Source organism: Siphateles boraxobius, unplaced genomic scaffold (genome assembly GCF_051911475.1).
Source record: "Siphateles boraxobius isolate OS27281-9 unplaced genomic scaffold, OSU_SipBor_1 12, whole genome shotgun sequence".
NCBI classification, from domain to species: Eukaryota; Metazoa; Chordata; class Actinopteri; order Cypriniformes; family Leuciscidae; genus Siphateles; species Siphateles boraxobius.
In genome coordinates, this window is record NW_027508722.1 from 10,530,370 (window position 1) to 10,556,941 (window position 26,572).

At 42.3% G+C, this 26,572-nt stretch overlaps 1 protein-coding gene across 4 annotated transcripts in view; it reads left to right on the plus strand.

Moving 5' to 3' along the window:
- Positions 1-26,572, plus strand: part of adcy2a (adenylate cyclase 2a) — a 195,058-nt gene that overhangs the window by 80,933 nt on the left and 87,553 nt on the right. For all 4 annotated transcript variants that reach the window (XM_077207341.1, XM_077207345.1, XM_077207353.1 and 1 more), the window contains one exon: positions 478-639. In XM_077207341.1, the coding sequence (XP_077063456.1) occupies positions 478-639 (162 nt within the window). The remainder of the gene's footprint in view (positions 1-477; positions 640-26,572) is intronic.

Sequence of the window (26,572 nt, forward strand, 5' to 3'; positions counted from 1 at the left end):
ATTAGGGGAGACCAGGGCGAGTTGTCACACTTTTTACTCCATGAATATTTTAATACTCCAGTTAATATTTTTAACATCAATTTATCTATAGCCACATACCTAAGTCAAGGCAACAACAAAATTACTTAAAACATTTCCATTTTTAATTGCCCAGGAAAAAGATTCTGATCAATGAGCATACATTAACAGACTGTAGTGGGTCATGTTTTCATGTTGTCACAAAGGTTTTTCAGCCAAATGTGGTACAAAACAAAACAAACAATTCCAAACCATTATTTTGGTCAATCGATATGGAACTTACTAAATTAGAGATAAAATTACAGCATTAAAATAAAATAAAAATTAATCTATACCAAACTGACAAAACTGAGAGCACAGTTCAACATGTTTTTGCTTAGACTCAACTAATACCTGACATAACCAAAATTATGTGTCATAGTGTTTTACTGTCTCTTGATCTGTTTACTCTGATTCCAGGTGTCTTTCTTCTTGTTCATCATCTTTGTTGTATACACCATGCTTCCCTTCTCCATGAGGGATGCCATCATAGCCAGCGTGATCACCGCGTCCTCTCATACTGTTGTCCTCAGTGTCTGCCTCTCCTCTACAGTCGACCATGTGGAGCCCCTGGTATGGCAGGTCAGTGCTCTCCCGTCTGTCTTGCTATGTGCGTGCCAAGAGCTGTGAGCTTTACCCTGTGCGCCAACTGCTTAAGTTTGCCTTGTTGGTTGAAACCATTGCCAATTACTTGTTTCTTATTGTAATATTGATAAATTACTTTTGAAAATCTCTTATTGTGTTGATAATATAATGGATATTCACTGATATAATTCACACAAATTACTGATGTGGTATCAACCTTAATTAAGGTGGCCATATTTCTCAAATGAAAACAGTAACATGGGAGAATTTCTAGTTCAGTGGAAAATGTATTACTCAAATATAATGGTATTATCCAAGGGTTAAAAAAGAACAATTTTAGTTTTTTTTGTATTTTGACCATGATGATGTAGTGCTGTGATGAACTATGGAGTATCATATTGTGGCATGATTACATTTAGTTATCAACACACACGTGACTTGTTCCCCTCAAACTAACGCTTCTCAACTGACAATGCATGCGTTCAAAACAATGCCTTAATACTTACAGTTACTACACATAAAGAAATGTAAACTACAATAAAATTGATAATAATGTGCATCATCTAAATAATATGAAATATTTTTTAGCATGGTTTAATGCAATAAAGAGAAACAGAGACTGCAAGTAATTAATATCTTTATTGTATTACATTTGTGAAATTATGGGGCCTTTTTTACAACATATATATTATTTTCGTTCATTTTCTTAGTTTTCATACAGTTTCATAAACAAACATGAGCTTCAGTGAACTTTATACACAAAGGTAAAGTTGATCTAATTATGTAATTTTAAAGCTTTTTTTGTGAAACTTAACTAAATTAATTTGAAATGACGCATACGGAATATATATATATATATATATATATATATATATTGCATTAGATATTATTTCACTGTTGGAACACAGTAAAAAATGGGGACATTTCTGAGGACAGCTCCATCTGAGGAAGGCCATCCAAAATATTGAGTGTCCCCAGAAGACGGGGACATCTGTTCACCCAGGACTAAATATAAATAGCTATAAATATTAGATGAGACTTACCTTCCCTTGGTGTTATGTTCCTTATTTAGGCATTTTCATATTCTATAAATCAAAGTAATTAGATTTTAACAAAGTCGTTTGCCCTTATTCATTTTGTTTCAATCTCTTCTATTTTCCTTGTCGTGAATCGCACTGCACATGGTCTCTGATTTAATTTTCAATCAGATTGCTTGCTATGAAAATCCAGAAAGCTAACTTGCTTCTATCTTCAAATAAACACGTAAACAAGCTAATGTGACCTTTCCGTAGAAGCCAATTTATGTGAAGGGCATACAATAACATGTATTTAGAATGTTCTGTAAAAGGTCAAAATTTATATGAACAGAAACCCTTAATTTAATTATAAAAGTCAATGAATTTTCAATTTCCAGTGTCCAATTCTGCATTCAGTGCAAATGTTCCTGTCTTAGACTACAAAAAAAGAACCCTATCTGACTCTCTCACTATTGCCAAATACAGTTTTTACTCCTTGTTTCTCGCACAGTTTCGATTTCTTTCTCTCCCTTTCATGCTATCTATTTTGGTCAGGGGTAGAGAAAATCTTGAAATCTGTGCATTCTTTAACATTTAGAATGCCCCAGGCACAAGAGTGAGAGACACTTTGGCAAACTGCTGCTTGGCATCTTTGGGGAAGAACAAAACTATATATATATATATATATATATATATATATATATACTTGGGAGGGAAAGGGCCTCTCAAAAGTTTGTATGAGAAATAATAAACAAAGAGTTGAAGCCTAAATGCGTATTACTTTATTGTTGAAGTTTTAGAAATGTAAACCATAAATTTGATTCTGATGTGACTTCTTTTAATAAATGTGATGTTAATATGTACAAAAATATAGTTGTGAGGATACTGCCTTTTCAAGTATCTTTGACAGAAAAGGTAGATTCGAGATCGGCCTGTAATTGACTAATTCTGTAGGATCAAGTTGCGTTTTTTTAACAAGCGGTTTAATCATAGCCAGCTTAAAAGTTTTTGGTACCTATCCTAATGACAAAATTAATTAAGGATATGAAGAAGAGGATCTATGACTTCTGGAAGCATCTCTTTCAATAGCTTAGTCGGTATAGGGTCTAACATACATGTTGTCGATTTAGATGATTTAACGAGTTTTCTCCTATTCATCTTTTTCCTCACGTCTCCGTGGGGGGCACCATAGCGGTGAGTGACTTCCGGTAAGATGCTCTCAACTTCCGTTAAGTAATTGTCATCAGCTAGACAACGTTACTGGTGATGGCAAATAGTGGAGGCTCTGGTAGAATTTGTGCCGTTAAAGGCTGTCACAACAGCTCCAGAAAGCTAAAAAAAACTTCTGGAACATGAGTGTTACAACCACAAGCCAATAAAAAGAGCAGAATGTAACTGCCCAAAACCATTTAAATTGCACAGGATGCCATCCGACGACGAGGGCAAAAGACAATGGTTCGCAGCACTTAATTTGAAATTACCGCCCGTAACATCCATCCACTTTGTGGACAGACAACCAATGGAAAATCCATATCCTGAACTTTGGCTTGGATATGATCGTCCATTTAGAAAGAAGAGAAGACGACAAACTTGTCCGTAGGAAGGTGAGTCTATTCATTAACATTATGTATAAGGCTAACGTGCAGGTCTGCACAATTAATAGAAATGTGGCTTAAGGTATGGATACAGTGTTCCCTTTCGTTGTCACTCCGAGTTACATCGGATGGCGATGGCTTAGAAAGCCTATCGACTTCGAGCATTACAAAACGAGCCAATGGCAAAGAAATGCCATGGGTCTGCGGAATTTGCATGGCGCAACTCCACCCCACCTCGTGGGTATAAAAGGAGGACGCCGGCAACATGCAGATATGTTTTCGCTACGGTGCCACGGAACGTGCAAGCCAAAAAAGGTGTGAGGACTCAAATGCAGGAGAATGGTAATTTATTACAAAAATAAACAAGTACAAAGCAAAAAACCCACGAGGGGGAAAAACACAATGAATAAAAATGAAACAACAACTGAACCTTAACATGAAGCGGATCACGGGGAACGGGGGATCACGGGGAACGGGAGACATTAGACAACGATCCGACAAAGACTGCAAACAAGAGGAGACTTAAGAAGGGAACAAATCAAGAGGGGACAGTTGGAAGAACTCAAACAATAATCAGGTAACGAGGGGGAGGGATCAGACAATGACACATGCCCATGCACATGCCCCAAAATAACAAAACACCCATGTGCAAAACAAGACAAGACAGGCATGTGACATTCGGAGCCAAGAGTATCTCTTCACTCCACCGCCATTTCTGACTTCACTCTACGAGACGAACAACTCTCCGGTGTTGGTGTGACGGCGATCTCCAGCGAGTTCACACTGCCTGCTGATCTGTGCAGTATCTGCCAGTGAGTGTGTTCGCCCTGCTCGCTTCAACGTCCGCAGAGTTTTTTCTCTCACAAAAGAGCTTGCACGCGGCACGTCTTTTTAAAGTCGGCTCACCCGTGCACTTCTGGTTGCGGTTTACTCATTTTGATGGGCACATTCTCTGCTCTGCGTGTTTGGGCTTGATCACGCTAGAGCAGCGTTTGTGGATGACTCACATTCTCCCCGCGGGAACGTGACCATCGCGTCATTATGGTCGAGACTCAATGACCTCATTAGAGAGAGAGTCCCCTCAGAGTGTCGTCCTCGGCCCACGCCCCCCTCTTCATTGACGCAACCCGTGAGCAATCACGTGGCGCCCGCGGCTTTCCTTTGACGTTCCAGAATCGGACCTGTTGTCCATCGCAGCATCACAGGGCGGGCAAGAATCTTCAGGAAGTGAAGATTCGACAGTGGTGCCACTTTCGGGTGTGCATATGGCATTGTCGAGTCAGATCCTGAGATGACGGCCATGCTTTCCCGGGCCGCTGCGAGCATCGGACTAAAGTGGAACCTTCCACCCTGTCCTGAGCGCTCACTGCTGGACGATTGGTTTTTGGGTGCGGCCGCTCACACCTGTCAGCGTCCACCCCAATACCCTTCTCCCGGATGTGCATCAGGAGATCTCAAAATCCTCGAAGACACCCATGTCTTCCAGCAATCCCTCATTGATCTCCTCCTCCTTTCCTCCCCTCGACGGGGCCGCTGCCCATGGGTACACTGGGGTCCCCCCGGTTGAACGCTCTGTTGCGATGCTACTGTGTTCTCAGATCCCTCAGTCTGCCCACAGCAGAAGGCACCCTCCCGCGGCTCCCACCCCGCCCGTTCACTCGGGCTGGCTCTGGAGGCCACAGGAGGATGCCACGGCCTTCTCCAGGCCCGCCCCCCGCTATATGCCGGGCTAAGCGGCGCTCCTGAAACGGGCTGCTCAGAGATGGGACTCCGTTCTTTCCAGGAGCCGGTAGCAGGGCCACTCCTTTCCCCTGTGGAGGGCCGGGGGAGAATCCTTATTCTCAGAAAGAACTGACTCTCCCGTCTCTGAGCACACAGAATTCTCAGACTGCACGGTGCGCCGCCCCCGAGCCTTGCAACCCTCGTCCTCTTCTGTCTCAGAGTCGGATGACAGTGCGTGCCGTCCCCAGACTGTACCGCTCTCATCCCCCTCTGTCGCCAGACCCCTGACAGAGCAAGCCCCCGCGGAACGTTCCTCCTTCCCTGGCCTCCTCTGTCAGGACGTGGTTAATGACCGTGCCCCCACACCGGGCCGCTGGGTACACCTTTAGCTGAACTAGCAGTGATCCTTATCTCTCTTTCACTATGCCAAACTTCTGACAATCTTTGATTTTGTGTTTGAATGTCCAATACAGCTGCCTGGTCGCTGTTCATCTCTATGTAGTTTCTGTAAAATGCTTTACATTTACTGCAAGTCAAAGTCTCCCCATGTGGTTGGTGGAGTTCTACACTATCAATTTCATATGCCTGCTCTGGTACATTTGCATCGTGGCACTTTTCCAAAAGACTATTTTTTAGTTCAAACAGAGCTTATCTGAAGAACTGACTCTCTCATGATGCGTCATAGCATGGTGTAGATGCTAGCCTTTCTCCTTCCCTTGCTGATGACGCACAATATACTTCCTCAGCTCTGTGATGTCTAAATGTTATCTGACTGATTAGTTTCTGTTCATGATTTTTTCTGGTCCCTGGATTCAATCTACGCTGCTCATCAGTGCAAATTCTTCATTGCAGGTGCACAAATTCTATTCTACAAATCACAAATGAATAAACTCGTGCACTCGCATTTTTGCGAGTGTCAGTGTCCTAATATCAGTGTTCTAATAAACATTTTGCACCCTACACTGATGTTTCTCTTTGTCATGTTATTAGGATGATACACAATGATGATCATTGATACAAATGCATGATCTCATTCAACAACATGTTTTAATAGTCATAAAGTTCTATAAACATATATGTTCTTAATTGGGCTTCAATAGAATACGTGCACAAGCGTATTAACGAACTTCCGCTATTGTCAGAAGTCGGCATATGGAAACTGATATGCCGACTTCTGACAATAGCGGAAGTTCGTTAATACGATTGTTTACGATTGTTCATCCGCATCTGCTAATAAACAAACCAGATGAGTGCTGCTGTTGTATGAAAAAAGGAGTTCTTAAACACATCAAAGTTTCTAAGAACCGTAGGTGGATCTACCATCTAACCCCCGTTTCACACATAATTTGTTTGCAGTGCGTATTGCGGTCATAGACTGTAAAAAGGTTGCGGTGCAGGAGCAACGCGTGCTAGTGCTTTCACATATGATGCGTTTGAAGTGAATAGCTGATCCGCGGCTGTACCACAAACACATACTTAGGCCTACTATTTTTATTTAAAATCCAGAAGTTATGCTGCAACTTTTATTTTCAAAAAAGGTTTTCAGCTTTGCGATTCTCTTTATACACATATACACTCTTTAATGGACGCATGCACGTTTAAACACAATTTAAACAACGCAAGTTAGGGCTATTATTCCATGCATTACATATTAAGTTGCTCAAGCAAGTGGTCAAATATTTACTATATTAAAATCGCAAATATTTTAACTTAAAATTGACAAAAACAGCCGACTCGCATGCCTTTTCTTTTGCATTTAAATTTGAATACAATAGATCTTGCATGTCACAAAGAACTTGTTTTTCCACCTCCACGAATGAGACGAGTGTTGTTCATTATGTCGCCTTGTTGAAGTAAATTGTAGTTTTCCTTGATTTACCCCGGTCTTCACAGTCTTCAGATGACTGTGAAAACCGGTATATAATTAAATGCATTTATGGTGAGATTACTACATTTTATTTAATGAAACGCATTTACGGTGAAATTACTACATTTACAGGCATGTGAGTCGGCTGTTTTTTTATTTTATTTCAATTTTAAGTTTTAATTTAAAAATTTTAATATAGTAAATATTTGACCACTTGCTTGAGCAACTTAAAGGTGCAGTGTGTGATTTTTAGCGACATCTAGCTGCGAGTTGCACTGAGGGCTCAGCCCACTGCTCACCCCTCCCTTTCGAAGAAGCTACGGTGCCTGAAACTAGACAAACATATCGTCGTCTGAGACAGCAGAGAATAGCCAGAGTAAGCCAAGAGTGTGTAACATTGTCACTGTTTCTGTACCACAGTCCATTATAAACCACATCATGGATAAAGTTTACAAAGCCATAGTCAGGTGAGGATCAAGGGTCTTAATATATAATATAATAATAGTAATCAGCTGATTTTCTCACAAACATAACCAGCACATTTCCCGCACATGAAACTATGCAACTATATATTGTTTCTAACAGGAAAGTAAAAGTTTAGCTGGCTCAATATGAGCTGTTACTGTGGCTGAGCTGGTTAAAGCGTAAAGCCTTGTTTAAACTCGACGCGTCCGCATGAGCCCAAAGGTGCGCGCGGCAAAAATGGCATGATTGTACAGCGCGCGCGCCTCCGCATCCCCTAGACACCATTTAATACACACAATAGGCTTTTTTTCTCTGATTTTGAAAACTCTTCGCGATCGACTTAAAATGCTTCCAAGATCGACGGGCTGGTGAATCCTGTAACGTTACTGTTTTACGGTCAATGACAAGAGTACTAATCAGCTGTCTCACGAACGTAACCAGCACATTTATCCCCACATAGCAAAGCCATAACACAGCGAGGGAGAAGAACTAAGTTACATGAAACAATCCAACTACATATTTTACACCACTTACAAGGGAAAAGTCACTACTCACGGTGTTTATGGCTAGCTTCTAGCTTTCTGCTGCTTCTCTTTCAAGGTTGTGATGAAACGCGCTCTTCTCGGCTACGGTAGAAACATGACGTCACAATATGTCGACCTTCATAGAAGGGGGTGCCCGCAGTTATGTAGATATAAATGTCTCATTCTAAGGTAATAAAAACATTACGGTTTATTAAGTAAGTTCTGTATACACCACTGAAAACAGTTATGGATGTCATATTGCATTTCTGTTAATAGATACTCAAATTTTTTACACATTGCACCTTTAATAAATGTAAGTAATGCATGGAATTATAGCCCTAACTTAGGCTACGTTGTTTAAATTGTGTTTAAACGTGTATTAAAGAGTGTATATGTGTACAAAGAGAATCGCAATGCTGACAACTTTTTTTGAAAATAAAAGTTGCAGCATAACTTCTGGATTTTAAATAAAAATAGTAAGTAGGCCTATGTGTTTGTGGTACAGCCGCGGATCAGTTATTCACTGCAAACGCATCATAGGCCTATGTGAAAGCACTAGCACGCGTTGCTCCTGCACCGCAACCTTTTTACAGTCTATGACCGCAACACGCACTGCAAACAGAGTATGTGTGAAATGGGGGTTAGATGATAGATCCACCTACAGTTCTTAGAAACTTTGATGTGTTTAAGAACTCTTTTTTTCGTACAACAGCAGCACTCATCTGGTTTGTTTATTAGCAGATGCGGATGAACAGTCGTAAACCGGAAACTGATATGCCGACTTCTGACAATAGCGGAAGTTCGTTACTACGCGTGTGTAGGTAGTCTATTAGTTTCGGCAAGTGAAGTCCCACCCACTGATCTGTAATAGGTCTGTAGCGTGAGTGGGCCCCTCCCCCTGAATAAATGTTGAGCTAGTGTTTGTAGTCTCTACACTTTTCAATGAAATGTGACTTCCTGCTTATTATGACGCAAAATGACGATTTTTACGTCTATAAGCAGGAAGTAAAACACTTAAATCCTTATTTCTCCCATCTCAGGGAAAAAATAAAGGAAAAATCCACGATCATTATAATGACTGGGTTTCTAACAATACAAAGCGTAATGCAAATGGGTGAAGTGTCCCTTTAAGAACAATCACACCAGGATATATTTGTAAAAAAAAGTGTTAGCCCACAGATACATTTATGAGGGTTTATTTAATTTATTGCAATCAACAAATGATAACAATTAGTAAAATACACAGTTTTAAAGCTTCACAAGGTGCAATTTATACGACGAGTTGAAGTTTGCTGTACTTTATAGGTCTACACGAAGTGAATGCCTGCAATCATTCAGTCATTGACGAATGCACAAAACGTGCAAATTAATAAAAACTAGGGCTGCAACAACTAATCGATAAAATCGATTATAATCGATTATGAAAATCGTTGTCAACGAATGTCATTATCGATTAGTTGGTCTGCTTACGTCACGGGGAGCGTTTACTGGTACGCACACACACGCAAGGTCTCTCTCCCTCAGGCGCTCTGCCGAGCGCGCGCTACACGGTTTGGAGCAGTCTCTTCTGTCTCGCATGCGCGCTCTTGCTTGCGCGCTCTAGATTTCGGGAGTTTGAACTAATTCGCGGGCATCAGGGAGCCGCAATCAATATGCGGGAGACTCCCGGGACTTCCGGGATCTTGGGATGTCTGTATTTTGTCTCGAGCATCAGGTTGCGCAATCAGTTCGCTCGCAACGTAAGTGATGGATTAAAATAGCGCTACCGCAGAAATAGGTTAAATTAAAACGGTCTTTACAAAGCGAAGCACTAAATATAAAGGCAGTTAATAACAGCAGCAGTAAAATATTGTTTTTTAATCACTGTACTCAGTGGTTTTCAGCGAATGCTTGTGCACTAATGCATAATTTCTCCTGTCCTTTACTCAAGCCTGTTAGCTTGCTGGGTAACGTTACCTCCATTCCGTTCTCTTTTTATAGCATTTGTCTACTAAGTTTTAATTGTTTTTCAAACGCGATCTACTGCGGCTCTACGTTCACACAATTGTTTTCAGTCTTTCTATATTTATTTAATCAATTTATCCTTATATTATTCTTTTATATATTATATATAATACATATTATATTCTTTATCCTTATATTCCTTATATATAATTAATTTTAAATAAAAATTAAATGAATTATATATTTTAGATGTTTTTAGTTTGTTTTTAGTTCAGATATTCACATCTGAACAACATGTCTGTGTAAATTTGTTTTAACAAAAATTGTGTTAAAACATAATATGTTGGATATCATTTTTTTAACAATAATCATGTTTGTCAACTTGCCATCAGCAATTATCATTAAAAACAATGCAAATATTGATATTAGTAAAACTCAATGTGTGGCTTTTGCACTTTTTAAAGTACACTTTTACACATAAATACCCTGATTTACGGTTTTATTTAGTTATAATAAAAAAAAAATCTAATTTAATTTCTATCCGATTAATCGATTAATCGAAAAAATAATCGTCCGATTAATCGATTATCAAAATAATCGTTAGTTGCAGCCCTAATAAAAACATAATGAACTTTACGAAACGATACACAATTGTAGTTTAAGTTCGCGCTGAAACTATATTTACCTTTTTTGAAATAACCCATTAAACCTGCTGAGAAATGAGGAGTGAACCTCTCAGTGAACTAAAATGAGCAAAAAACTAAAAAAGTCTGCAAATTTGCAACTCTTAAAACATTTCTCTCTGTGACTTCAAATTTACTGATACACATGTGTGGCTATTCTCTACAACTTCAAATTTCACTGTCACAGGCGTTCAGTTGTTTTGCAGCAAAAATACCTTCATAAATATGCACGCAAAAAAACATTTTTGTCGTATAAATGGCACGAGAAATAACATTTCTGGTATTGATATGAACTGTCATGAGATTGTGTTGCAAAATTCACATAGCTGAAAGTCTGCTATACTGTTATAATGCTAAAAATGTTTCAAAAAATCACAGGAAGAATGCCTGAATACCTCTCTTGGTTTCCTCTCAACCTTTTCCAAATCTGATATTTTTTTGAAACCTGATGCCTTGAGGTGCTGAATGAAATCTGTGCTCAAAGCTATTTAACATTAGCACACAGGCCACATGGACAACTTTAAGATGTTTTTATTAATTTGTGTGTGTGTTTTTTGTCATTTTTGAAGCTTGACAGCCATGAGAGTTTTGTCTGTATTGTGTTACAGAGCTGTGCTAGTGTTCTGTCTCAGTGAGGCTCAGGGTGAGTTGATTGGATCTGATCTTGGTGTCACTGGCTGAAAAGTATGGTTACATTTCATTGTTGTTAACGTTTCCCCATTGGGCACTCAAATAACAACGTATGCACTTTAGTGTGTAATTAGAATAGTAGAGCCCCAGGTATAAATGGGTGTTGGATGGGAGGACAGCGATACAATCCAAATTATAAATGGGTTGATGCAATTCTAACTGAATGGATACTTCAGAATGCCCATTTCATTTAATTGCACATAATTCGTTGACCCTCTCCGTTTTCTCTTCCTTTGACTTAAGGCCCGTTCACACCAAGCACGATAACTATAAAGATAAAGATATAATTCTAAAAATAGTTCTCCATATTAAAGAATAACAGAGTTCACACTACAACTATTACGATAAAGATACGAGGAACGATATCGTTGGGATCACTTCCAGAACGATTTTTTTTCCTGCTGTCTAACGATAAAACACTGACAGCCAATCAGAATCCATTCTAATTTAAAGGTCTCGCGCATTTAAAATGGCAGATGACATTGCAGAGAAGTTAATCGTCGAGGTACAAAAAAATCCTCCACTGTTTGACAAGTCAACCCCCCTTTTCAAGGATACGTTAAAAAAGATGGATATATGGAAAGCAATCGGTCGTATCCTGGGAATAAATGGTGAGAAGTATTAACGATGAGATATTATGCAGTCTAGCATATGTAAGTTAACAACATTACCTCAGGTAGGCTATCCAGCGCTAGTTTTGACAACATTGCTGAAGTTGCAGTGAAAAAGGCGTTGTATACATAAAGGTGTTGACTAAGCGATGTTTTTATCCCATCATTGACTTCGTCAGCTAACAGTTAGATTAGATCAATTACACTAGACTTGCTAAATTCACTGTTTGCGCTCGGGACATAGCATGCTGGCTGAGGACATCTGCTGGCAAAGACGTGTAAAGGCAATAAGAACAGCAAAAACATATTCAATGACATGTTGTAAACAACAATTATAATAAAATGTAATCTATAACATCAGTCAATATCATTAAAGCTATTGTAGTACGTTTTTCTGAATGAAACTGTTGTTGATTCATTCGAAAATATGAATACAATTTGTATTCAAAAGATGACAACTCTCTAATCAGAGTGACGGATTCTCCCAACTCCTCTCGTTTTTTAAGGATATCGTGTACCCAAAAATGCCTGTTCCCTTACGAAGGGAACTCAACGATGCGTCCATCGACGCCATGGGAACGCCCCCAGCGTGACTGCGTCTGAAGCATCTATGTCAACTAGTCCAATGGAAAGAATGAGCGTCACGGGCGGGTGACGTCATGACCAGGATATGATAAAAGCACATCCGGTGCAAACCGGCATCAGCTTCTGTTGCCTCAGCAAGCGATCTGTGTCAAACTGTCTGTTATATTTACTGTTGTCTGTCTGATATATATATTTATGGAAACTAAACAATTGCACAACTCTGTGTTCTCCCTGCTCGCGCTATTTAACGAGTAGGGACACACACGAGCTTTGTGTGATGTGTTTGGGAGTAGAGCATGCGGTATCAGCCTCCGAGGGGGCTGATTGCCAACATTGTGAGAAGCTTTCGCTTCGCATGCTCCGCTCCCGCCTGTCACTTTTCGAGGAAAGTGGCCGGGCTCGCAATTCTCAGGGTGACAGGTCCCGCGTCTGCCGAGGCAGGGCGGAGAATGCATTCCTGTGGATCGCGAATAGGATCTCTTTACGGGGTTGGAGACGGGTCCGCGGATCTTATCTCCTCCCTTTCCACGAGGGATCCAGTGCTCTCTCGCCGGTCACGGAAGCCCGCGCTGCGGTCTCTTCCGCCCGGGGAGAGAGAGAAATCAATGCTTCAGTGCTCTACCTCCGAGGAGGTAGATGTGCTGGGCATTGAAAGTGACACAATCATGGGGGAAGTGAATTTGCCATCTCTTTCCCCAGCGTATGAGAAATATATATAGCCTATATATATATATATATATATGATAGTTTATATATTATATATAAAATAAAGTGAATATATATAAAAAATATATATAAAAAATAATAAGCTGGTGGAAGTGTTTACTAAGGCTGTAGATAAATTAAATATTTATGGCCAGCAGAAATAAGGGGGCACTCGTCCTAAAAATAAAATAAATTAAACGAGTTTCCTTCCCTCTATTTTTCCACCTCCATCACGGGGCCTTCCATTTTTCCCGATCTGCACAGCGAGCTGTCTAGATCATGGAAAAAGCCTTACTCCTCTTGTCTTTTAGCCCCCACATTCATGTATATTCAGATATTTGGGGGTTAAGAGGGTATGGCTATGGGGCAATACCCCGGGTAGAACAGACGCTTGCGAGCTATCTGTCTCCCGGTTCAGTATCGTACCTGAAGGCGTCGGCTTCTCTCACTAAACCATTAAAGAAAACTATTGTTTAATCTAGTGGGAAAAGCATATATGGCAGTGGGTCTAGCATGGGCCTGCTTGCACACCATAGCAGTGCTACAAGCATATCAGGCTGACCTGCTGCGGTATTTGGACAGAAGTGAGGGAGTTTGGCCCGATGGGGTTTGAGAACTCCGTCGGGCCACAGATTTATCTCTCAGGGATGGCAGCCCTTGTGGTCACTGAGAGACACCTCTGGCTCAATTTGATGGGAATCATAGAGAAAGATACAAGATAATCTCTCCCTCGCTATGTCCTACCCCCTGGGGCTGCTGGGCGTGAGCAGCTCCAGCCGTCTAGTTTCTCATACACAACACAGCAGCCAAAGCCTTCAAAGCAGAAGCCGGATCCGAGGACCGTTCTTCACGCTGAGAAGGCTGCGGCTCAAAAGAAAAGGTCTGGCGCCACCGGCGTCAGACCGGTGAGGGCAGCCCCAACCGGGGTGGAATGGTGTACACCTCATTATACGGTGCCCTTTCCATCTCGGTGCCCTCAGGGGACCGTTCTGCCAACCCCGCCACCCTTGGTGCTTCGGGGCGCAGCGGTCTCCAGCGAGCTTCTGGCGCAGCGTCAACTCGACATTGCGTCGGAATGCGCCCTCTGAGGGGGGTTCGAAAACAGTCAGTTCGGGTGGTTCCTGCCAGTATGCTTCAGGTCCCCGAACTGGCTGTCTTTATTACACCAGAGGCCAGCCTCGAGGGGCTGGTTCCCTTGGTAGATTTTCTGGCAGCGCGGAAGCTACTGCCAAATATATCTCTATGGGTCCTGCAGTTAGTAGTAAGAGGCAGATTTGGTTCTCGTCCTCCAGGCTACAACGGGGTGTTGCTCACGTTAGTGCATTCCGAGCAGGCTCTGGTAATGGAGCAAGAGGTAAAGGCCCTGTTAGCAAAGAAAGCTATAGAGCAGGTGTACTCACCCGACATTGCGTCGGGTCTTTACAGTCGTTATCTCATTGTTCCAAAAAAGGATGGAGAGCTGCGTCACATACTAGATCTTCGTCTGTTGGAGTGTTTGGTGCTGGAACTCAAGTCCAAAATGCTGACACTCAAACAGATCGTGACTCAAATCAGATCCGAGGACTGGTTTGTCACGATAGATCTAAAAGACGCATACTTCCATATCTCCATCCTCCCTCAGCACAGGAGGTTCCTGAGGGTTTCTTTGGGGCAAAGAACACCAGTATCAGGCACTTCCTTTCGGTCTAGCTCTATCACCCCGCACATTCACGAAGCGTGTAGACGCAGCTCTGGCCTCGCCAGGCTGCAGTGCATATGCATTCTGAATTGCATAGATGACTGGCTGATTCTAGCGGAATCAGAACAGTTAGCGGTTCGGCACCGAGGTGTCGTTCTCGCTCCTATGCAGATGTTGGGGTTGAGGCTCAATGCCAAGAAGAGTGTGCTTTCTCCAGTACAGAGAACCACTTTCCTTGGTGTGGTATGGGATTCAGTGACGATGCGGGCCACTCTGTCGCCCGTTCGTGTAGCTGCTATCCTAACAGCCACAAAAGAGCTGAGGCTAGGCCAGTCACGCACTGTAAAACAGTTAGAGAGACTGTTGGGTCTTGTGACAGCAGCGTCCAACGGGATAACTTTTGGCCTGCTGTACATGAGACCTTTACAGTGGTGGCTCAGGACCAGAGGGATCTCCCCGAGGGGAAACCCACTTCGTATGATCAAGATCACGCGGCGGTGTCTCCGCACCTTGGTTATATGGAGGAAACACTGGTTCTTAACCCAGGGTCCGGTGTTGGGAGCTCTTTGCCATCGAGTTGTGATCTCGACAGATGCTTCCCTCACCGGCTGGGGAGCGGTATTGGAAGGCCGCTCAGCTCAGGGCTTGTGGAGGAGTCATCATCTCTCTTGGCACATGAATTGCCTAGAGATGGTGGTCGTCTTCAATGCGTTGAGACATCTCCTCCCAGACCTGAGGGGCCATCATGTGTTGTTCTGGAACAGTGACTGTTAGGCCTCAGTGCAGCAGCGTCCAATGTGATACCCTTTGACCTGCTGTACGTGAGACCTTTACAGAGGTGGCTCAGGACCAGAGGGTTCTCCCTGAGGGGAAACCCACTCCTTACGATCAAGATCACGCGGCAGTATCCCCGCGCCTTGGTTATATGGAGGAAACTCTGGTTCTTGACCCACAGACAACACGTTGGTGGCCTCTTATTTTGGTCCCTCAAGAAATTACGCTGTCTGAGGGCAGTGTATATTCCAGGGGGGGCCAGAATATTGGAGCAGACACCCTGTCGAGGCAGGGGCTGAGGCCAGGGGACTCCACCCCGAGGCGGTGGAGCAAATATGGGAGTTTTACGGCCAGGCAGAAGTGGATTTGTTCTCGTCTCAGCATACGACGCACTGTCCACTCTGGTTATCCCTCACTCAACCAGTCCCCTTGGGGCTGGATGCTATGGTGCAGACGTGGCCGAGGCTACGTCTGTACGCATTTCCCTCCGTTGCTCTGCTCCCAGGAGTTCTGGAGTGAATCCGCCAGGATGGAATAAGCCTATTTAGTAGCACCACCCTGGCCGAGCTGAATTTGGTTTGCGGACCTAATTTTTCTCCTCGACGGACCTCCCTTGGAGGTCCCGATCAGGAGAGACCTTCTGTCTCAGGCAGGGGATGCAATATTGCACCCCCGGCAGGGGATTTGGGAACTGTGGGTTTGGCCTCTGAGGGGGCCCAACTCATAGAGAGTGGTCTCTCAACCGAGGTTGTTTAGACAATTCTAAGCTCCAGAGCTCCCGCTACGAGGAAACTATATTCACTATTTCGAGAGTTTTTCACTTCTTGGTGTTACCAGCGTCAGTGGGATCCGGTTAACTGTTCAGTAAACACAGTATTCGAGTTTCTGCAAGAACGCTTTGTATCAGGTCTATGTCCTTCCACGCTTAAGGTATAATATGTGTGGCGGCCATTGCGGCTTTCCACGCCCTGGTGGGTAGTACATTTTTGGGTCGAGACCCCCTGATCACTCGTTTCCTTCGTGGCACTTTGAGGCTGAGGCATGCAACTTGCACTAAGGTGCTGGCTTGGGACCTTGCAATAGTTCTAGAAGGCCTATCTGGGGCTCCCTTCGAGCCCTTAGATTTGGTCTCAGAGAAGTTCCTTTCTTTTAAGACTATTTTCTGCTAGCTATTTCGTCCCTATAAGAGTCAGACCTTCAGGCCCTTTCGGTCCCCACCTGCCTTGAGTGCACCGGGATGGCCAAGGCAATCTTACCCGAAACATGGATATGTTCCAAAGGTGCCTACCATTATTCCGAGGCCTATTGTGCTGCAGGTTTCTGTCCTCCCCCATTTTTCGGACCAGGAAAAGCTGAACCTCTTGTGCCAGTGCGAGCACTGGACACTTATGTTCATCGGACTTCTCTGTCGAGAAAATCCAACCTATTGAGCATATAGATAGTCGAGACTATTCTTCTTGCTTGTGAGTCTTCTGGCCAACCATTTGGTGGTCAGGGCTCATTCCACTAGGAGTATGGCTTCTAAGCGTATTATCTGGAGTTCTCTCCAAGACGTTTGTGATGCGGCGGGCTGGTCCTCACCGCTCACATTCATGAGGTTTTACAGCTTGGACCTGGATGCTGCCCCAGGTTCTCAGGTGCTTAGTGCTTAGTTACAACAGACTGACACTCAGGTACTTGGAATTCTGGCGCTTTGGGTATTCTCGTTCCCATGGCGTCGATGAACGCATCGTTGAGTTCCCTTCGTAAGGGAACGTCTCAGGTTACTATTGTAACCATAGTTCCCTGAGAACAGGGAACGAGACGATGCGTCACCCTGCCATACTTCCTGCACCCCTGTGATCGGCTTGCTTCGGCAATTTTCGAAGCTAATGCCGGTTTGCACCGGATGTGCTTTTATCATATCCTGGTCATGACGTCACCCGCCCGTGACGCTCATTCTTTCCATTGGACTAGTTGACATAGATGCTTCAGACGCAGTCACGCTGGGGGCGTTCCCATGGCGTCGATGGACGCATCGTCTCGTTCCCTGTTCTCAGGGAACTATGGTTACAATAGTAACCTGAGACGTTTTTCTTTTGTTAGCGTAAAGCAGCAGCAGGTCATCCATTTTCGCTACTTTGAAACCGCAGCGTGGGCGCGCGCGTGCTTAGAATAAAAAGACCGTTATCGGTTGTTGGTGTTATCTTTATCGTTATCTTTATAGTTAGACCTCTGTATTATGCACAATTATCTCTAATTGCGGACGTGAGAGGACGCTGGCGCTGTTTGTTCGCCGCTTCTCTGTCTGCTATTCCTTCTTGTGTTTATGTTTTGTTTATGTTCACTGTAACCCTTCCTCTGGACAGCCTCACAGCTGGTTCCCGAAGCCGCTTGGGCACCTCGACCGGACTGTCGCCTCGTCGGTTAGCCGCTTGCTGGCTGCCCGCCTTCATCAACGCGTGCCTGCTAATTCTAATTCTAGCTGCAATAGCGGCTAACCCGATTGCCTACCTCTTTCTCACAGGCAACCTCCACCAATTGCTTTCATCTCCTCCTGTCATGCCATGGATCATTTTGGCACTTACATCAGTCATCCATTTCTGTGTTCCTAGTCCATCACTAACTGCTATCACGGAGCTCTCAGTCCCTCCGCTCGGCATCATGTTCAAATATTCAACTCTGCAACTGGTCGAACTGATCAACTACTCAATTCCATCCTGCATCCCAGTCATCAAACAGCTCGGACTTCTACGCCGACCCCGTTACATCCACAGAAGTTTTCGCCGCAAGTTTGTTTACTTCCAACACGGACAATCCATTCCATCCATCTGGTCACCTGCACGCTCTGTCGCACCTCTGCCACGTCATCGGAACGCTTCCCCCGCTGGATCACATAGAGCTGAGCGCACCGACTGGCTGCACAGAAAACCCGAACTGGACTACAGTACTATTCATACTTCACATATACCTATTCTCCATTCACTTGTAAATCCACTCACTGTCCCTTATCAACTGCATTACCCCCTCACTCGCACTGCTAATCGGGACAACCTCAGATCTTTCCAGCCTGCCCCCATCTCACCACCCTCTCACCATGCCAACTTTGGCCTCCTCAACACCCGATCCCTTAACAATAAAGCCCCTGCCCTCCATGAATTAATCCTTGACAACACGCTGGATTTCCTTCTGCTCACCGAAACTTGGCAACAACCCAATGACTTCTTCTCCCTCAACCTTGCATCCCCCACTGGCTACAATTACATCTGCAAACCCCGCCCCTCCCGCCGTGGAGGTGGCCTCGCCGTTATTTATAATCAGAACTTCCGGATTACTGAACTCACCCTCCCTTCAGTATCATCATTTGAATATCTCGTCTTCAAAGCTCTTTCCTCCATGACAGTTATCCTCATTTACCGGCCACCTAAACCAAATCCCTCCTTCCTCTCTGATTTAACTGAACTCCTCACACTAGCTTCATCTCTCTCTCCACGTCTGCTACTACTCGGTGACCTAAACATCCACATAGACCCCTCCACCTGCAAGCTGTCATCAGAATTCACAATTTTATTGGACAACTTTACTCTCACCCAACATGTCACATTCCCCACCCATGAAAAAGGACACATCCTCGATCTGGTCTGCTCCACTAACCAACCAGTGCTCAACCTCCATCCATGCCTCTTTCCCCTCTCTGATCACAAACTGATACGGTTCACCATTCCGTCTCCAACCCCCCGCCCCCGCCTCCTCAGAGAAATCACCTTCCGCAACCTTAAATCAATTGATCCCCATCATCTCTCTGACCTGCTCTCCACCACTCTCCACGTGGATTCAACCCTCACCTCACCTGATGATCTCACAAACCACCTCAACTCCGTTTTGTGTACCTCCCTTAACACTCTGGCCCCCCTCAAAACAAAAACTGTCACTTTTAACAACTCGTCACCCTGGTACACACCTGCACTCCGGAAAATGAAACAAACTGGACGCCAACTTGAACGCCTGACAAAAAAATCATCTCTCACAGTCCACCATGAAGCCTATAAACTCCACCTCATTGCCTACAAAGATGCCCTCATTGCCGCCAAATCTGCCTACCTCTCCACCATCCTCACCAACCCATGTCTAAACCCCAGAACCCTCTTCTCCACATTGAACAACCTCATCAAGCCTCGGACCAACACCTTCCTTACCTCTACTCCGGATCTCTGCAACTCATTCCTTCACTTTTTCGCTGATAAAATCAATATCATTCATCAATCTCTATCCCCTGCATCCGACCTTCCAGTATCTACTCCAGCACCTATCACGGGCCCTTTTCCCCCCATCCCTCCTGACCTCTCTCCCCCTTCTCCACACTGCCTCCTCTCCCAGTTTAATTTGGTCACCACTCTTGAAATCTCTAAACTCATCAGCTCTTCCAAACCGACTACCTGCTCACTTGACTCCCTCCCTACTCCACTCCTGAAGTCCTGCCTCCCCGTCCTTTGCCCCTACCTCACTAACCTCTTCAATTCCTCATTGTCCCTTGGAACTGTTCCCTCTGCTTTCAAAACTGCCGCTGTCACCCCTATCCTCAAAAAACCTGGTCTGGATCCCTCTTCCCTCAACAACTACCGCCCAATTTCCACCCTCCCCTTTCTGTCTAAAACCCTGGAACGTATAGTCGCTTTACAATTACAAACCCATCTTCATGCCAATAACCAATTTGAACCTCTCCAATCTGGTTTTCGCCCCCTCCACAGCACAGAAACTGCTCTCCTCAAAGTCCTTAATGACCTCCTCACCTCCGCTGACACTGGTTCCCTCAACATCCTTATTCTTCTCGACCTGAGTGCAGCCTTCGATACCGTGAGCCATAACATCCTGCTCACCAGACTCAAAGACCTTGGTATCGAAGGTACTGCACTCAGCTGGCTCCGTTCCTACCTTTCCAACAGATCCCACTTCATCTCTCTTCATAATCACACCTCTGCAACAGCCACAGTCACCCAAGGCGTTCCCCAAGGATCCGTACTCGGCCCCCTCCTCTTCATCATTTACATCCTCCCCCTTGGTCAGATACTTCGTCACTTCAAACTGAATTTCCACTGTTATGCCGATGACACTCAGATCTACCTCAGCACCAAATCCCCCCACAATCCTCCCCTCTCCCATATCAACTCCTGTCTGTCAGCTATTAAAACCTGGATGCAACATAACTTCCTCAAACTCAATAGCAATAAAACAGAATTCCTCCTCATAGGCTCCAAATCCACTCTCAGCAAAACCAATAACATCACTCTCACCATTGACGACACCATTGTCTCCCCATCCCCACAGGCCCGCAACCTCGGCGTGGTTTTTGATTCAACCCTCTCCCTTGAACCTCACATCTGTCATGTCATTAAAACCTCCTTCTTTCACCTCCGCAACATCGCCAAAATCAGATCCTCACTCACACCCTCTGCTGCTGAAAGACTCATTCACGCCTTCATCTCCTCACGACTGGACTATTGCAACTCACTACTCCTTGGTATTAGCTCAAACTACATAAAAAGACTCCAACTGGTCCAGAATGCAGCCGCCCGACTCATCACCCGCTCCAAATCCTGGCACCACATCACTCCAGTCCTAAAACAACTACACTGGCTCCCTATTTCCCACCGGATCACATACAAAATCCTGGTCCTTACCTACAAAGCCATCCACCACCTGGCCCCCTCATACCTCACTGACCTCCTCTCCCCCTATCAACCCTCACGGTCCCTCAGATCCACCTCAGCCGGTCTCCTCTGCATCCACAAGTCCAAGCTCCGCAGTTTTGGGGACAGAGCCTTTTCCAGGGCAGCTCCCAGGCTCTGGAACTCCCTCCCCCATGAGATCCGCACCTCTGAGTCCCTCACCATCTTCCAGTCCCGCCTCAAGACCCATCTCTTCACCTCTGCCTATCCGTAGCCCCACGCCCCTCCCATCCCTATATGTTTTTTTTTTTTTTTTTTTTTTTTTTTTTTTTTTTCTCTTGCTGATTCACCTGCCCTGTAAAGCGACTTTGAGTTCGAGAAAAGCGCTATACAAATTCAATTTATTATTATTATTATTATTATTATAGTTATCGTGCTTGGTATGAAGGGCCTTTACACACAGAAACACAAACTCATACTGCAATAAGGAACAGTACATGTGGGGACCTTCTCATATTTGTGAGCCAAGTGTATTTCAAATCAATTTCATAATTGAGTTGAACAATAATTTTAGGTAAAAATTTAACAACTCTAACAACGAATGAACAAACCAATATTGCTTCATCAGGTATATTGCTGTGCTGTCCAAATGGGGTCATGAATTGAGAAATCAAATTTTCCTTGGCCTTTTGACAAGAGGTAATTATACTAATAGCATCCTGTCATTTTTTTTTTGTTAGTTTAAGAACAAGCTTTTATTGAAACGAAGCTGGAAAAATGACTCGTTTCACATATTGTCTCATTATGACGTTATAAAGCAATGAAAGACCACCTCTGAAGAAGATCATTGCTTCTACATTGTTGCCTCTTTAGCCCCGCCCACCGATACATGAATGTCATTTGGTAGTTAATATGAGAGAGATGCATACACAGAATTATTCGAGGAACAAAATGACGGAGATGCCCCTATTGAAAAAAAGTATACTTAAGGACAATTTATTCATATGTACTTTAGTATAACTAAATATATTCGTGGCATGCTATACATTTGTATACTTAAAGTCTGTTAAATTGGAATAAATTTTGTTCTAAATGCATTTTAGTTGTCCAAAAGCAGTGCTGAAGTTCAATTAAAGTTGTATTAAATATACTTGTTTGTTCTAAAGTGGAACTATTCCAATTATGCTCAAGTACACTTTAAGTATCTACTCTTGTATTTAAGTTTTGAAATGCAGATTTCACTCAGTATAAACTTCAAATGTATTTTGTTGACATTACAATCACAATCCAATTACACTGTAAGATTGTTCAACATACATTAATATTATACTGATAACAAACTGAGGTCATACTATCCTTTACTTTTAGTGATTTTAAAACACATTGGAATGGCATTCCAATTAAACTTGAAGTGTGCTAATTACATCATTATTGTGTGCTTCAAATACAATAAAGTAATCTTTATAAAAAATGGCACAGCAGAAGAATTTGCCTTTTACTGACATTTTACAAACAACCCCAGTATGCCATAACTCACGTATCTGGAGAAAATCAGTGAGAAAAAGGGAACAGACGTATGTACATTGAATGTAGGAAGCATTACAGACTGGGTTCGAACCAAGGTCGCTGACACACAAGCTCACTCATTTTACCAGTTACGCCACCATGGAGATATGCATCTCAGAAAACTGGGGTTAGTTTGTGTTCTTCCTTTACTGTTACAAGTATTACTATAAGCAAACATATTTTTCTATCGATGACAGCACAAATTATATGGATTTAAAGACTGACACATTAGTATACTTACTACATAATTATACTTAAAAATATACTTGAACATTACTTAAGTATACTTCATACAATTAACTTGAAGAATACTTTTTTTTCGTAAGGGCAGCTCTGGGCTTTTAGGTGTCGACGGATTAATGACGTATATCCAAAGAGGCAATCAGCTCATCAGTCTTCTCCTACCCCTGTTGTTTCCCAACGAAGTTAGGTTCTAATCTTCTTGATTGACGCAAGTTGTAACTTTCCCAAAGTTTCCAAGATCCTTCTCAAGGCCTCGGCATCTAGGCATCTACAAAAAGGCGTCTAAATTAGACAAGTCGGCAGTGTAATTGCATTTCCTTGATATTATACAACAGTATACTAACCATTAACATATTTACTGACATATCGCTTGAGACTTACATATAATTAAACTTTATTTGGAGTACTTCTTTATTGCACAATGCACATTTCTTAATATTAAGCCTAAAATTTGTTTTAATACCACTTTAAGTAAGTATAGTATGATCTCTGTATAATACCAGTCTTTAAATGCAAGATATTTAATGCGTACCTAAATTATACGTGCAATAGTTTCACTTTAGCACTATCAAATATACTTAATTAACTCTTTAGTTTGAAGGGTAGAATCCTCTGAAAGGTATGCAGAGACAATCTTTTTCCACCACTAAGAACAGCAAAACATAATGGAAAACTTATACTTAATCTAAATATATTTTATTCCAAGTAATCCTGTTGTATTACTGTATCTGTTGTCCTCTTTAATATAATTTTAGTCCTCTGATTAATTTTACAGTAAAATTTTGCTTTTGTGTTGAGTACATGTGATTCAAAAAATGTATGAGTAAACTCATCATCATTTGCATGTGCCTTTAAATAATTCGGGTTGTTGTCCCAATCGTTTTTGGTTATGTCAGTAATATTAAAATAATTATTGTCATTGTTAAAAGTAGAGACATTTCGATATTTCCTATAGTCTCAAATTGAACTTCGAATGGATCATGGCTGATAGGTTAGAGGTAATGGGTTACTGAGTTCCTGTATTACTGTATTACTGTTGTGTCTCTAGGTAAAGCACTTCACTATGAAATGCTCCAGATAAGCTGTTAAGTGTATTACGTTGCATTAAACAAGGGTGCTAAATGATGAATAACTTAGATTAGTTGACTGAAAAGCTATTTATCTTTGCTGCCACGTAAACCGGTTACAATCAATTGTTTGCATCGGTGGCCAAGATTTTTATTAGAATTGTGAGCATTGCATTAGCATAATATAATGACTTATACATAGTAGTTATGATAGTATGTTTAATACGCAGTTACAGTATACAGGTGAGAAAAAATGAGAGCCAGGGTGTACTAGCTGTTTTTTTGGAACATCTCTTCAAGATGCAAAGCTTTTACAGTAAGAGGTCCCAGAAAAACAATAAATTTATTTTAAAAAAAACTGCACTGCTTGCCTCCAGTATAGACTGAAGACTGGACCACAACAGGCATTTTAATCAGTTTAACCAGCTAAACTTTCTTGGTCAAAGGGATTCACAAGCTAAGTTTTACCAATGAACATAATCTAGACTGTCACTTACTAGAATAAACCAACCTGGACCTGCATGGAAATTAATCATAACATTTTTGCAGGGTTCCAAGGGTGTAAGACTGGAGAAACTGGAATAACTGGAAGAGAGGGCAACTCTCTGAGAAAACAAAATAAATAAACATTTGAATGTCTCTCTTGTGCTTGCCTGAAATTCACCAAAAAAATCTATATGGGTTAATGTGAATAATTATCATACAGTATTACACGTTTGATATCATTTGAAATGTCTCAGTGCAACTGGTACAAATGTCTAACGCATTCTCATCCTTTGGCGTCATATGTGACGCCATATGACAAAACGGCGAAATACTACGCACATGGCACCCTTTATCGTCAATATAACACGCACTGTGATGGGTAGGTTTAGGTGTGGGGTAGGGTCTGCGTCTCATATTCACGCTAAAGGATGCCAGTCAACTTTATGACGCCTTGGGTTCGCGTGTTATATTCACGCTAAAGGGTGCCATGTGCGTAGTATTTCGCCGTTTTGTCATATGGCGTCACATATGCCGCCAAAGGATGAGAACGGGCTCAAATGTCTCATTACCAAAGAAGTAAACCAAAAGGTAATAAGTTATTTAAGAGTTTAGAGATAAATCACACACAAAGGACGGTATGTCTTCCAGGCAAATGGTCTCCAGCTCTCAGACGGTTAAAAACTTAAATCAAATTCCCATTGTTAGCAAATGGTTCCATCCAAATCAACGTTTGCCCCCAGTAAGTCAGGGGCGGTGATTAATGTAAATTCCCACGGTGAACTCATGTTTACATTTGAAAAGAGGTTTCTGCCTTGGTCTATCTATATAATGAAATGCAACGAGAGGCTTGGGTCGATTCTGGAACTAAGACTAGCCCATGATGCAAAGTGTAAGGAAAACACTTCGCATCATGTATTTTATAATGTCAATGTATTGCATCTTCTCTCTTTATTCCAGAGCATTTGATGTTTCTATCTATTATCTTTGAATTGATTACAAATTGGCTTGATACATTTACCTGACATAATAAATTGTAAATATTTGATTTTATTCTAATCGACTCTGACATTAATTTCAGTAAAGAGTTAAAAAGAATAGTCAAACATTCTCTCACACTTAATGATGCACAGATATCTTTAAAACCTTTTTCGTTTATGGAGTCAGATGAAATAACGAGTTAATACATATGAGAAAATGTATTTAATTAAATTAAATTACTTTGCCACGCGGAAAGACAATAAAGACCTCCATTGGGCCGATTGAGCCGGGCTTACACAGGATACCAATAATCACTTACAAAGGTATACCCATTACAATATGAGCCTGTCCATTTAATGGATTTAACCAGGACCTATTATGCTCTTTTACAAAGTCTTGAGTTTGTTTTTGGAGTCTAAAAAAGTTTGTTTTCCCAGTCTGTCAGTAATGCTCTGTTTAGTTCCTGTCTCTATGAAGCCTTCCCTTCCAAAAAGTGCAATGTGCTCTGATTGGTTGAATGGATCAATGTGGTCAATTTGATATTGGTCAACCGCTTTGAGCATGTTTCGGAAATGTCAGGCCCTTTTCTACAACAGTGTTAAATACAGGGTGGAAAAAACAGTGTGTCTTGGAAATCTTGAAAACACACTCATAATGCTACTCAACCAGGCTCTCCCCCTTTTTTACGCATTCCTTGGGTGGGAATTATTTAAATGAGGAATATTGTGACATTTACACTCTGTTAGAAAACTCTATAATACAATCAAGGCGTTTGTATAAACGCATTTTCTTTGCATAAAGAAAAAAAGATAACTTTAATGTTATTGTTGGGCAAAATTAATAGTTAACTCTTAATTGTCTTGAAAGTCTGTTGTCCGGATGTGTTCATTTTAGGAACAGACAAGCCAGAGAGCAAACAATGTTAACTGTCTGTAGTTATGTAATGTAATGTAAAAATTTACTTTACTAATTTCTTTAATTTTATGTTTACACAGCACAGAAATCTAGTTATGTTTTCAAATATGGTCTTTAAGATTTGACTGACGTTCCACACTGGACAAACATGTTTAGACAGTGTTGTCAATG